Source organism: Pseudophryne corroboree, chromosome 2 (assembly GCF_028390025.1).
Source record: "Pseudophryne corroboree isolate aPseCor3 chromosome 2, aPseCor3.hap2, whole genome shotgun sequence".
NCBI classification, from domain to species: Eukaryota; Metazoa; Chordata; class Amphibia; order Anura; family Myobatrachidae; genus Pseudophryne; species Pseudophryne corroboree.
Window position 1 is genome coordinate 125,694,435 of NC_086445.1, and position 15,154 is coordinate 125,709,588.

Below are 15,154 nucleotides of genomic sequence, written 5' to 3' on the forward strand. Positions count from 1 at the left end.
ATGCAGATGGTACCTGATTTTAATTGCCCTACCAGTATGTGGGTGATTGAAAGAGGGCCCAGTCTGCATGGATCGACATGTAGTACAATTACCACAAGAGAAACAGCCTGGCTTGGCCTGCATCACTATATTAGAGGTCAGCTGTCTTGTGGGTTCACTCGGGAACAATGTGGGACGCATCAATAACTGCTTCAAATTGGCTCCTTTTCAATACGCCATCATCGGTGCTCTAGTGTGTTTAAATGGTAGATCATCATCCGATGATACAATCGGCCAATGACTGTGTACAATTTTACTGATCATAGAGGAATTCCCATCATACTGGATAGGGAAAATCATACTATCATCGGTTTTCTTTTTTGGAATAGCACCAGAGAATATGCCTGTAGCTCTTTCAAGACATTTGCGAAGTGTATCTGCCGCATATCCTCTCTAAAAAGCGGGAGGTAATCTCGGCACATTGTTCCTGTCTAAGACCTACTTCTGAATTAATCCTCATGGCTCTTAAGTACTGGGAGATTGGTAGACTATCTTTTAATGATGGTGGGTGGAAACTGGTGGCCTGCAACATAGTGTTGCGGTCTGTGGTTTTACGAAAGAGTTCCTGAGTGAACCCACAAGACAGCTGACCTCTAATATAATGATGCAGGCCAAGCCAGGCTGTTTCTCTTGTGGTAATTGTACTACATGTCGATCCATGCAGACTGGGCCCTCTTTCAATCACCCACATACTGGTAGGGCAATTAAAATCAGGTACCATCTGCATTGCAGACTTGATTACGTGATTTATTTACTCAAATGTCTGTGTGGATTATGCTATGTTGGGCTAACCACACGGACCTTTCGGGATCGTATGGCAAATCACAGGTCCTCCATCCATACAGCATTACAGACGGGACAGACTGATAAACCGGTGGCCCGACATTTTTTGCAGGCACGGCATCAGGTGGCGAGCCTGAAATGTAGGCTCATAGATTGGGTACCACCGAGATACACAGGGGGCGATAGAACACTCGCCCTTAAACGTCGGGAAAGCTACTGGATTCACACATTGGATACTGTGACCCCGAGAGGGCTCAATGAGGGTAATCCCCTCAACATTCCTGTAGGTTCTACTATTGGGTACTATCTTGGTCGAGGAAAGTCTGTTGGGGCTATGCCCTTTATACAGGTGGTTGGGTCCGGTGGTTGATATATATATGTCCCTGTAACATCTGTGTAGGTGTACCACGATGTTCCCTGTTGAGTGGACTTCCAACTGACATTATGCTTATAGTATTTTTTATGCAATATTTTTTTCGTGTGTAACATTTTGTGTGTGTAATTTTCTTTTTATGTCTTTATATTATTTGTGTATATATTTTTATGTGTCTGAGTTTGTGTTTAATATGATTTTGCAAACGTGTAGTTCGCCCTTTCTGTGAACTCACCGGTCTCTGGTTCACCGCACACCGAGCATATATTGTTATTTGTTGTTTGGTTTTAATACTTATACAATGAGTAGTTAGGTCAATGAGTTTATCTTGAGGTGTCTTTGAACACCCATTCGCCACTATAGGGTTAGCTTATTGCTAACACTTAAAAGGTGGTGACTCTTAGCAATTATTCCGTTTATTTTGGATGATGATGCTAGTTACCATGGTTACCTATCTGAGGATATGGTATAAGCGTGTTGGATTGTGTATTGTCATTGCATCCGTTTTTTTCGATGTGCATGCAGACTATGCATTTGTCAGAAGGGGTATCGCCCATTTTTGGTTACTACAGTATAGTTGAATCTTACTTTAAGCGTCACTCACATGTGACCCGTTCAGTATATTTACATACTGACGGCCACAACACTTCCGCCTCTGTGGAACGCACCGTTCAGTGTATTTACATACTGACGGCCACGACACTTCCGCCGCTGTGGAACGCACAATGGGAGCATTTCCGCCGCCGTGGAACGCATCATGGCGCCGCTTCCGGCCAATGATTTGCAAGTCCAGCGCTGGCGGCGATTGGCACGTCTGGGGGGGCCGCGTGGTGGATGCCCTTTGTAGGTATGATGTGGCCGCCATGGGTACTGCCCACAAGTGAAGCCTGTATGAGTTCTGTGACATAAGGAGGATATTGTGGTATATGATATTGAGTGTTGCGTCATTTCCGGTGGGCGCGGTATTTAAACACACTCCGAAGCTAGAAGGGTCATGCAGTCACAAGCAAGACGCCTCCAGTCCTGTGTAAGTTAATGAATTGATTCTTTCCAAGTTGTGCATTGTTTTCTCTGGCTGTTTAATTGACCTGATGTTGATGCTAGATTCTCTCCCCTTGCAGCACTGTAAATACCAACAGCTGTGACTGCATCCAGGGACAACAATGACTATATACTAGGTAATTTCCACGGTTCCCCTGGTCATCAGCACGAGAGTTGACAAATGTTTTCACACTATTTGGTGCGGTCTAAACTGGATTGAGGGATATCCCTAACTAGGTTCTATGCCCTTGTTGTTATTACAGCGTGATGGACAGTGAATCTTCTGTTGTCTGTTAGAATGGTGTTTTTATGATATTACATGTAACCAGGCGATGGATGAGGCGTGACAGGTATGGGTCACCTATTATCCACCAGGTGGAGGATATACACATGGGTGATAACATAGCATAGTGTGCACTGATTCGAATTGGCATTATATATATATATATATATATATATATATATATATATATATATTTTTTTTTTTTATTATTTTCTTTTTTTTTTTTTTCTCTCTCTCGTCCTAGTGGATGCTGGGGACTCCGTAAGGACCATGGGGAATAGACGGGCTCCGCAGGAGACTGGGCACTCTAAGAAAGATTTAGTACTACTGGTTTGCACTGGCTCCTCCCTCTATGCCCCTCCTCCAGACCTCAGTTAGAATCTGTGCCCAGAAGGAGCTGGGTGCATTTTAGTGAGCTCTCCTGAGCTTGCTAATAAGAAAGTATTTTAGTTTAGGTTTTTTATTTTCAGAGAGCTTCTGCTGGCAACAGACTCTCTGCTACGTGGGACTGAGGGGAGAGAAGCAAACCTACTAACTGCGGCTAGGTTGCGCTTCTTAGGCTACTGGACACCATTAGCTCCAGAGGGTTCGAACACAGGAACTTAACCTTGGTCGTCCGGAGCCGCGCCGCCGTCCCCCTCACAGAGCCAGAAGACAGAAGCCGGCGGGTTGAAGCAAGAAGACGTCAAAATCGGCGGCAGAAGACTCCTGTCTTCATATGAGGTAGCGCACAGCACTGCAGCTGTGCGCCATTGCGCCCACACTAACCCACACACTCCGGTCACTGTAGGGTGCAGGGCGCAGGGTTGGGCGCCCTGGGCAGCAATTGAGTACCTCCTGGCAAAAAAGCAGCATATATACAGCTGGGCACTGTAATGTGCATGAGCCCCCGCCATTAATTTTACACAAAATCGCGGGACAGAAGCCCGCCGCTGAGGGGGCGGGGCCTTCTTCCTCAGCACTCACCAGCGCCATTTTCTCTCCACAGCTCCGCTGAGAGGAAGCTCCCCAGGCTCTCCCCTGCAGACTCACGGTAGAAAGAGGGTAAAAAGAGGGGGGCACATAAATTTAGCGCATTAATCATAAATACAGCAGCTACTGGGTAAACACTAAGTTACTGTGTGATTCCTGGGTCATATAGCGCTGGGGTGTGTGCTGGCATACTCTCTCTCTGTCTCTCCAAAAGGCCTTGTGGGGGTCCTGTCCTCATATAGAGCATCCCCTGTGTGTGTGGTGTGTCGGTACGCTTGTGTCGACATGTTTGACGAGGAGGGCTATGTGGAGGCAGAGCAGGTGCAGATGAATGACGTGTCTCCGCCGACGGCGCCGACACCTGATTGGATGGATATGTGGAAGGTGTTAAATGATAATGTAAACTCCTAGCATAAAACGTTGGATAAAGCTGACACCTTGGGACAGTCGGGGTCTCAGCCCATGCCTGATCCTACAGCGCAGAGGCCGTCAGGGTCTCAGAAGCGCCCACTATCCCAAATTGTTGACACAGATATCGACACGGATTCTGACTCCAGTGTCGATGACGATGATGCAAAATTGCAGCCTAAAATGGCTAAAGCCATCCGCTACATGATTATAGCAATGAAGGATGTATTGCACATATCAGAGGTAAACCCTGTCCCTGACAAGAGGGTTTATATGTATGGGGAGAAAAAGCAAGAAGTAACTTTTCCCCCTTCACATGAGTTAAATGAGTTATGTGAAAAAGCGTGGTATTCCCCCGATAGGAAAGTGCTGATTTCCAAAAGGTTACTTATGGCGTACCCTTTCCCGCCAACGGACAGGATGCGCTGGTAATCCTCCCCTAGGGTAGACAAAGCTCTGACACGCTTATCTAAGAAGGTGGCCCTGCCGTCACAGGATACGGCCTCCCTAAAGGATCCTGCGGATAGGAAGCAGGAAAGTATCCTGAAGTCTGTCTATACGCATTCAGGTACTCTACTGAGGCCGGCAATTGCGTCGGCCTGGATGTGTATCTGTCCATGCTGCTACAGCACTAATCTGTCTGAGGAACTGGATACCTTAGACAAGGATACTATTTTACTGACCCTGGGGCATATAAAAGACGCTGTCCTATATATGAGGGATGCCCAGAGGGACATTTGCCTACTGGGCTCTAGAATAAATGCAATGTCAATTTCTGCCAGAAGGGTCCTGTGGACTCGGCAATGGACAGGTGATGCCGACTCCAAAAAGCACATGGAGGTGTTACCTTACAAGGGTGAGGAATTGTTTGGGGATGGTCTCTCGGACCTAGTTTCCACAGCTACGGCTGGGAAGTCAAATTTTTTGCCATATATTCCCTCACAGCCTAAGAAAGCACCGTATTACCAAATGCAGTCCTTTCGATCACAAAGAAGCAAGAAAGTCAGAGGTGCATCCTTTCTTGCCAGAGGCAGGGGTAGAGGAAAGAAGCTGCACCATACAGCTAGTTCCCAGGAACAGAAATCCTCCCCGGTTTCCACTAAATCCACCGCATGACGCTGGAGCTCCACAGGTGGAGCCAGGAGCGGTGGGGGCGCGTCTCTGAAATTTCAGCCACCAGTGGGTTCGCTCACGGGTGGATCCCTGGGCTATACAGATTGTGTCTCAGGGATACAAGCTGGAATTCGAAGTAATGCCCCCTCACCGTTACCTCAAATCGGCCCTGCCAGCTTCCCCCATGGAAAGGGAAGTAGTGTTAGCGGCAATTCACAAGTTATATCTCCAGCAGGTGGTGTTAAAGGTTCCCCTCCTTCAACAGGGAAGGGGATACTATTCCACAATGTTTGTGGTACCGAAACCGGACGGTTCGGTCAGACCCATATTGAATTTAAAGTCCCTGAACATTTATCTGAAAAGATTCAAGTTCAAAATGGAATCGCTCAGAGCGGTCATTGCAAGCCTGGAAGAGGGGGATTTTATGGTGTCTCTGGACATCAAGGATGCTTACTTGCATGTCCCCATTTATCCACCTCATCAGGAGTACCTCAGATTTGTGGTACAGGACTGTCATTACCAATTCCAGACGTTGCCGTTTGGGCTCTCCACGGCACCGAGAATATTTACCAAGGTAATGGCGGAAATGATGGTGCTCCTGAGAAAGCAAGGAGTCACAATTATCCCATACTTGGACGATCTCCTCATAAAGGCGAGGCCCAGAGAGCAGTTGCTGATCAGCGTAGCACACTCTCAGGAAGTGTTGCAACAGCACGGCTGGATTCTGAATATCCCAAAATCGCAGCTGATTACTACGACGCGTCTGCCCTTTCTGGGCATGATTCTGGACACAGACCAGAAGAAGGTGTATCTCCCGGCGGAGAAGGCTCAGGAACTCGTGACTCTAGTCAGAGACCTCTTAAAACCAAAACAGGTGTCGGTGCATCACTGCACGCGAGTCCTGGGAAAGATGGTGGCATCATACGAAGCCATTCCCTTCGGCAGGTTCCATGCGAGGATCTTTCAGTGGGATCTGTTGGACAAGTGGTCCGGATCGCATCTTCAGATGCATCGGCTGATCACCCTATCCCCCAGGGCCAGGGTGTCTCTTCTGTGGTGGCTGCAGAGTGCTCACCTTCTCGAGGGCCGTAGGTTCGGCATGCAGGACTGGGTCCTGGTGACCACGGATGCGAGTCTCCGAGGATGGGGGGCAGTCACTCAGGGAAGAAACTTCCAAGGGTTGTGGTCAAGTCAGAAGGCTTGTCTGCACATAAATATCCTGGAACTAAGGGCCATATACAACGCCCTGAGTCAAGTGGAGCCTCTGCTTCGCAACCAACCGGTGCTGATTCAGTCAGACAACATCACCGCAGTGGCTCATGTAAACCGCCAGGGCGGCACAAGAAGCAGGGTGGCAATGGCAGAAGCCACCAGGATTCTTCGTTGGGCGGAGAATCACGTGCTAGCACTGTCAGCAGTGTTCATTCCGGGAGTGGACAACTGGGAAGCAGACTTCCTCAGCAGGCACGACCTCCACCCGGGAGAGTGGGGACTTCATCAAGAAGTCTTCACGCAGATTACAAATCGATGGGAACTGCCACAGGTGGACATGATGGCATCCCGCCTCAACAAAAAGCTAAAAAGGTATTGCGCCAGGTCAAGGGACCCTCAGGCGATAGCTGTGGACGCACTAGTGACACCGTGGGTGTTCCAGTCGGTCTATGTATTTCCTCCTCTTCCTCTCATACCCAAGGTGCTGAGATTCGTAAGAAAAAGAGGAGTGAGAACAATACTCATTGTTCCGGATCGGCCAAGAAGGACTTGGTACCCGGAACTGCAAGAAATGCTCACAGAGGACCCATGGCCTCTGCCTCTCAGACAGGACCTGTTGCAACAGGGGCCCTGTCTGTTCCAGGACTTACCGCGGCTGTGTTTGACGGCATGGCAGTTGAACGCCGGATCCTAGCGGAAAAAGGCATTCCGGCTGAAGTTATTCCTACGCTGATAAAGGCTAGGAAGGACGTGACAGCAAAACACTATCACCGTATATGGCGAAAATATGTTGCCTGGTGTGAGGCCAGGAAGGCCCCTACAGAGGAATTCCAGCTGGGCCGGTTCCTGCACTTCCTACAGTCTGGAGTGACTATGGGCTTAAAGTTGGGGTCCATAAAGGTCCAGATTTCGGCCCTATCCATTTTCTTTCAAAAAGAACTGGCTTCTCTTCCTGAGGTTCAGACGTTTGTTAAGGGAGTGCTGCATATTCAGCCCCCTTTTGTGCCACCAGTGGCACCTTGGGATCTCAACGTGGTGTTGGGTTTCCTGAAATCCCACTGGTTTGAGCCACTTAAGACCGTGGAGCTGAAGTATCTCACGTGGAAGGTGGTCATGCTATTGGCCTTAGCTTCGGCTAGGCGTGTGTCAGAATTGGCGGCTTTGTCATGTAAAAGCCCCTATCTGGTTTTCCATGTGGACAGGGCAGAATTGCGGACTCGTCCACAATTTCTGCCAAAGGTGGTGTCATCTTTTCATTTGAACCAACCTATTGTGGTGCCTACGGCTACTCGTGACTTGGAGGATTCCAAGTTGCTTGATGTAGTCAGGGCTTTGAAGATTTATGTGGCCAGAACCGCTGGAGTCAGGAAAACTGACTCGCTGTTTATCCTGTATGCATCCAACAAGCTGGGTGCTCCTGCTTCAAAGCAAACTATTGCTCGCTTGATCTGTAACACGATTCAGCAGGCTCATTCTGCGGCTGGATTGCCGCATCCAAAATCGATAAAAGCCCATTCCACGAGGAAGGTGGGCTCTTCTTGGGCGGCTGCCCGAGGGGTCTCGGCATTACAGCTTTGCCGAGCAGCTACTTGGTCGGGTTCAAACACTTTTGCAAAATTCTACAAGTTTGATACCCTGGCTGAGGAGGACCTTGTGTTTGCCCATTCGGTGCTGCAGAGTCATCCGCACTCTCCCGCCCGTTTGGGAGCTTTGGTATAATCCCCATGGTCCTTACGGAGTCCCCAGCATCCACTAGGACGTTAGAGAAAATAAGATTTTACTAACCGGTAAATCTATTTCTCGTAGTCCGTAGTGGATGCTGGGCGCCCGTCCCAAGTGCGGACTTTCTGCAATACGTGTATATAGTTATTGCTTAATAAAGGGTTATGTTATGTTGGCATCTGTGGTTGATGCTTTGTTGTTGTTCATACTGTTAACTGGGTATGTTATCACAAGTTATACGGTGTGATTGGTGTGGCTGGTATGAGTCTTACCCTGGATTCCAAAATCCTTTCCTTGTAATGTCAGCTCTTCCGGGCACAGTTTCCTTAACTGAGGTCTGGAGGAGGGGCATAGAGGGAGGAGCCAGTGCACACCAGTAGTACTAAATCTTTCTTAGAGTGCCCAGTCTCCTGCGGAGTCCGTCTATTCCCCATGGTCCTTACGGAGTCCAAAGCATCCACTACGGACTATGAGAAATAGATTTACCGGTGAGTAAAATCTTATTTTTTTCTATTTGGTGTGGGGCTTCCCAGGGACCGGTGAGGCATGTGATTTTAATTATGATCATTGTTCTTACAGATTTTTTTCTCTGTTAATGCAACTGAATACTTGATCTGCTGTTTCACCGGTCTTGAGAAAGGCCTGTTAACAGGCCGAAACGTCGACATTAAACTACGGTGACATTCGACTGTTCAAAATTGAATTATTTCTTCACAGCGAGAGTGCATCCCCACTTTGTGGACATTCTATATATATATATATATATATATATATATATATATATATATAGTGTGTGTGTGACGAATGGATGCTGTTGTGGAGCTCTTTTTTTATAAATCCTCAATTAGATTTTTTTTTTATTCATTACAGTGCAAATATAAAGTTTCATTTGAAGACTGCTTGGATCTTTTAAAATGAATATCATTAAATAAAAGAGCAATGTGTTTTTCAAAACAGAGTATTTTTATTCTAAATTGTATCTAACTTGCTCACATACTATCTTATACTTCCTATGTATAATGACATTTATATCTATTTTATGGTGGATTACATCCCAGGAGTAATCCTATATTATTTCCGTGGTGCCGCCCTCTCAGTCTACTACCAGTTTATGATTGGGTAGCCCCTTCTCCACACTTAAGAGCTACAGATGTGTCCATATACATGTAACCTCACTGCATTTCAAACAGCCCTTATAGTGACTTGGTAGAGTTGAGCGTCTTTTTGTGTGACTTTCCATTACAATGTGTTTTTATTTGCAAAACAATGCAAGTAAGACTCTCCTGATTAAAATGCTATGTGGCATGCTTATATTCTGTGTGCGATGCAATGCTAAATTAAAATGGTTCCCTTGAAAAAAACATATTGTACACAGAATATAGGCATGCCGCATATCATTGTAATCAGCAAAGTCTGCTTGTGCGTCATAGTCGCATAGTGATGCGAACAAGATGCATTTTTGTCAAAAAGACAACTGAGTATAACAGAGTTGCACGGGAACCAGGATTGGACTGGCCCACAAGGGTATAGAGGAAACCCCTGGTGGGCCTCACCCCCTTTTCTTGGAATCTGGTTCCAGACTGTGCACTTAAATTATACCTATGTTAAATTATACTGCACAGGACAATGGTGTATTCTCTACTGTGCGTTGCTGTTATTAATCTTGTACATTACTATGCACTATCAGTATTTACTGTATATAAAGTGGTTACTTTTGCCTCTGTGGAGGCTAGCCACACCTTTAAATATGGGCCCCTATCACTGCATTTCCCTGGTAGGCCCCTTAATGACCCAGTCCGACACTGACGGGACCGGTCTGCTCACTCACGCCAGACATTTCCCACTGCATGGCGTAGTGAGGCTAGATGTATGAGGACACATCTGTATGAAGGAATGTCTGGGTCTTGCAGAGCATGTAATTGTAGAGGAAGCAGGCATTCAGGAATTGTCCTGTTAATCTGATCTCTTCCCAGATAATTTGGGTTCTATTTTAGACACTAAGGGGTATATGCAATTGCGGTCGAATTTCCGAAATTGTCGAATTTCGGGATTTTTTCGCCCAAAAAAAAAAATCGTCAATGCAATTCAGTGCTTTCCGTCAAAAAAACGGACTTTCAAAATTCGACTTTTTGAAATTCGACTTTTTGAAATTCGACTTTTTGAAATTCGACTTTTTGAAATTCGACTTTTTGAAATTCGACTTTTTGAAATTCGACTTTTTGAAATTCGACTTTTTGAAATTCGACTTTTTGAAATTCGACTTTTGTCAAATTCGACTTTTGTCAAATTCGACTTTTGTCAAATTCGACTTTTCTGCAATGATACAAGTGCTGCAATTCGACCAAAGTGTATTCAATTCAAGTTTGGAAATTCGACAACAGTGCTTTTAGACAGTAAATTCGTCATTTTCAATCCGCCACACTTTGGAGGGTGAAACCAATAAAAAAAATTTAAAACATGTTTTTTTTGGTGTTTTTTTGGGGGGGGAGGAATAGCATATCTATTTATATTAGAAGGGATTAGGTACTTGGTTTGTCTTTTTTGGTTGCACAAGTATTATTTATATATTTTTAAAAAGATTTATTTTTATTTTTTTAATAGCTGGAACGGTAAAATCAAGGAAAAAAATGGCGTGGGGTCCCCCCTCCAAAGCATAACCAGCCTCGGGCTCTTCGAGCTGGTCCTGGTTCTAAAAATGCGGGGGAAAATTTGACAGGGGATCCCCCATATTTTTAAAACCAGCACCGGGCTCTGCGCCTGGTGCTGGTGCAAAAAATACGGGTTACAAAAAGAGTAGGAGTCCCCCGTATTTTTTACACCAGCATCGGGCTCCACTAGCTGGACAGATAATGCCACAGCCGGGGGTCACTTTTATACAGTGCCCTGCGGCCGTGGCATTAAATATCCAACTAGTCACCCCTGGCCGGGGTACCCTGGGGGAGTGGGGACCCCTTCAATCAAGGGGTCCCCCCCCCCCCCAGCCACCCAAGGGCCAGGGGTGAAGCCCGAGGCTGTCCCCCCCCCCCCCCCATCCAAGGGCTGCGGATGGGAGGCTGATAGCCTTGAGAAAAATGTTAGAATATTGTTTTTTCCAGTAGTACTACAAGTCCCAGCAAGCCTCCCCCGCAAGCTGGTACTTGGAGAACCACAAGTACCAGCATGCGGGAGAAAAACGGGCCCGCTGGTACCTGTAGTACTACTGGAAAAAAAATACCCAAATAAAAACAGGACACACACACCGTGACAAGTACAACTTTATTACATACTGCCGACACACACATACTTACCTATGTTGACACGCCGACTGCCACAGTCTCCGACGATCCGAGGGTACCTGTGAAAAAATTATACTCACCTTCCAGCGTCCAGAGATACATCCACGTCCAGAGTATAATCCACGTACTTGGCAAAATAACAAAACGCAAAAACCCGTGCCAGCGGACTGAAAGGGGTCCCATGTTGACACATGAGACCCCTTTCCCCGAATGCAGAGACCTCTCCGTGACAGCTGTCACTGAAAGGTCTCTTCAGCCAATCAGCGAGTGCAACGTCCTTGCACTCTGCTGATTGGCTCTGCGCGTCTGAGCTCAGACAGCGCATCGCAAAGCCTCTCCATTATATAAAATGGTGGGAACTTTGCGGCTAGCGGTGGGGTCACCCGCCGGTCAGCGGCTGACCGCGGGTAACCCCCCCCCCCCGTTGACGGCAAAGTTCCCACCATTGCAAGTAATGGAGAGAGCTGTGCGATGCGCTGTCACAGCACAGACAGCGCACAGCCAATCAGGTGAGCGCCACGTAGTAGCGCTTCCTGATTGGCTGAAGGGACCTCAGTGACAGGAGTCACGTGGGGTCCCGGCACATTCTCGGGGAAAGGGGTCTCGTGTCAATATGGGACCCCTTTCAGTCCGGCATGGTCGGGTATGCGGTTTGTTTTTTTAACAAGTACGTGGATTATACTGTGGACGTGGATTTATCTCTGGACGCTGGAAGGTGAGTATAGTTTTTTCACTGGTACCCTCGGATCGTCGGAGACTGTGGCAGTCGGTGTGTCAACATAGGTAAGTATGTGTGTGTTGGCAGTGTGTAATAAAGTTGTACTTGTCACGGTGTGTGTGTCCTGTTTTTATTTGGGTATTTTTTTTCCAGTAGTACTACAGGTACCAGCGGGCCCGTTTTTCTCCCGCATGCTGGTACTTGTGGTTCTCCAAGTACCAGCTTGCGGGGGAGGCTTGCTGGGACTTGTAGTACTACTGGAAAAAACAATATTGTGACATTTTTCTCAAGGCTATCAGCCTCCCATCCGCAGCCAATGGATGGGGGGGGACAGCCTCGGGCTTCACCCCTGGCCCTTGGGTGGCTGGGGGGGGGGGACCCCTTGATTGAAGGGGTCCCCACTCCCCCAGGGTACCCCGGCCAGGGGTGACTAGTTGGATATTTAATGCCACGGCCGCAGGGCACTGTATAAAAGTGACCCCCGGCTGTGGCATTATCTGTCCAGCTAGTGGAGCCCGATGCTGGTGTAAAAAATACGGGGGACCCCTACTCTTTTTGTCCCCCGTATTTTTTGCACCAGGTGCTGGTTTTAAAAATACGGGGGATCCCCTGTCAAATTTTCCCCCGCATTTTTAGAAACAGGACCAGCTCGAAGAGCCCGAGGCTGGTTATGCTTTGGAGGGGGGACCCCACGCCATTTTTTTCCGGGTTTTTCCCCATTTTTTTTAATTCGCGGCAAAATCCGGCAAATCGTCCGTTTTTCGCCCGCGGGAATGTCGAATCCGTTTTTCATTGAATATGGTGAATTCCGGCAGCCACCTGCCGGAATTCACCTGACGAATTGTGTCGAATTAAAAAAACGGCGATAATTTGCCGCGATTCGCCCGCAATTGCATATACCCCTAAGAGGGATATGTATCAAGCCTTATAAGAGTGAAGTTGCCCATTTTATAGAATGTGCTTGATAAATGTTAGCTAGAAGTTGGTTAGTTGCTACTGTCAGCTTTTCCACTTGTGCACTATTTAGCAGGCTTGATGCAGCTCCCCGTGTTCTGCCTTTTGGTTATATTATTGCTACTCTTGACAATGTATATAATATGTTACTGTTCATTGATCACCTGTCCATTGCAGTCACATTAGGGACTTTTACTTTCAACACTAAAATAACTTTCCTTCAGATGCTCAAGGAACAATATCTTGGCTACCGGAAAGCGTTCTTGGGTGATTCTACAGATGTGTTCGAAGCCAGGAGGGCGGAAGTGAAGAAGTGGCAGAGCGCCCCACAAATCACCACCGGACCCACCCCCTTCAGCAACATATCAAACGCAGCCGCCGTCGCAATGGCTGCCACCTTGACCCAGCAGCAGCAGCCTGCTACAGGTCTGAATGCATTGAAGTTTTAGATACTTTAAAACTATTCTGTGCTCAGTAAACTTCTCTCAACTCTCGTGCTGGGTCTTCCTAGTTGCTGGCAAAAGATTTTTAACTATTTTTCTTATTACCTGCAGCTTCTAGAATAGGCAGGGTTTAGTCTTGGCAATAATTACACCCTAATAGTTGACTGTCTTTTTCATATACACTTAACCTTATTTAATCAGCAATCCTGCCTGCTTGTTTTTAAACATATTTAAGTCCCCAGTTTTTGGGGACATTACTATACTTGAAGAGACTAACTTGTGCCTCTATTCTAAGAATGATATGACAGCTAGGTTACTGCAGCCGTGTCAATGTACTGCAAAGGTAGCCTCCTCAATATACAATGCAAGCCCGACAGACAGGTGAAAGACTTAATTTAGCTTTAACTGATATCTCCTCTGCTGCTTTGTTACAGTATAAAGTTTGGGCAGGTAGCTGTAGCCATCTCCAGAAACAACATCTGAAGTAATGCCAAGGTAAAAAGCCTAAATGGCCAATTCTAACATTAGGTGGCCTGTTTAGAGGTCGAGCGTAAATGCATAATGACGACTTGGCGTAAACTGGGCGCATATATGCTGATGATGGGGAGTCGGACGTGTGCCAAGATGTTTACTGCTCTGTATATGGCCGTAAATTTTTGGAGAGTAATTTAGAACCTTTTTACGAGTAGTTCTGCATCTGCTCCCTTGTGCTTACGCCTGGATATTCCTAGTTTTACATTGTGCCAATGGGTTGCAGCATACTTGTACATTTATCATTGATTATGAGAGGACATTATAACTGGCTGCAAGGAAAGGGCTGTAAAAATGAACCCAGTGCTATAAGGACAGGCATTGGTGACAGGTGCTTCCCTTTTCAGTCTTATGGATTTACTTTCAAAGCCGCTGTAAACATCGGGCAAGATTGCTGTATTAAAGTGTGCGTCGCTGTGGCCCGTGATGTGCAGCGTCGCACAACTGCTTCTAGTGAATGTGTGATTTTTGAATAGACTTTAAATTATGCGGCATACAGATTTAGCCTACTGCCAACATTTATGGATTTATTTTTTTCCATTTGTTTGTCTTAATCTTCTGTTCCAGTGAGATTTTAAGTTGTTTACATAGTTTTGGAATTTTTTGTTTTCCATGCTGACAGACCAATATTTAAATTTGTTTTCTATCATGGCCGCCTCTTGTGAATTGCAATTTTGGCAGGCAACATTTTTTCATGTGTTATTTAATGATGGTGTTTTAAGTTATATTTATGTGTTTTTAACTGAGGCACTACAAAAAAAACAACAACAAATGCATCCCTTGCATTATAGGGTTATTTTTTGTTTAAATATGTTTCTAATAATCCAAATTACTTAAAAAAAAAAAAAATTTAGTGGCTGTACATTTTTTAATTGATTAAGTGCAAATAACTTTGTACTGTTAAATGCTGCAAGTATTAAAAAATGAAGTGCATTACAAATGCGGAGACGTGACATATGATATAATGGTGTGGCAGAATTGTTAGGCTATCGATCTGTATATTTTAATACATTATTTAAATAGAGCTGCCTTATTTTAAAGGTGGTTATTGGCAGTTGATAAATGCATGCCACTTTTATATTGCCTTGTTAATTACTTCAAAGGAGTTCTTACCTTTTTAAATGGATTTAATATATTTTGTTGTGCAGTTGACTTTATACCTTTTCTGGATGATATAATGGCTTTGGGCAGAATTCAGTTACCTGCGATAAAGTGTTAAGTTAACATGAATTAACATAATGCACATATCGCATGAAAATGGGGAAATCTGCCTGTATCCCCCCATTA

At 45.9% G+C, this 15,154-nt stretch overlaps 1 protein-coding gene across 6 annotated transcripts in view; it reads left to right on the forward strand.

The window, feature by feature from the left end:
- NUP58 (nucleoporin 58) overlaps positions 1–15,154 on the forward strand; it is a 223,210-nt gene that overhangs the window by 170,054 nt on the left and 38,002 nt on the right. For all 6 annotated transcript variants that reach the window (XM_063951694.1, XM_063951691.1, XM_063951690.1 and 3 more), the window contains one exon: positions 13,118–13,319. In XM_063951694.1, coding sequence (XP_063807764.1) covers positions 13,118–13,319 — 202 coding nt within the window. The remainder of the gene's footprint in view (positions 1–13,117; positions 13,320–15,154) is intronic.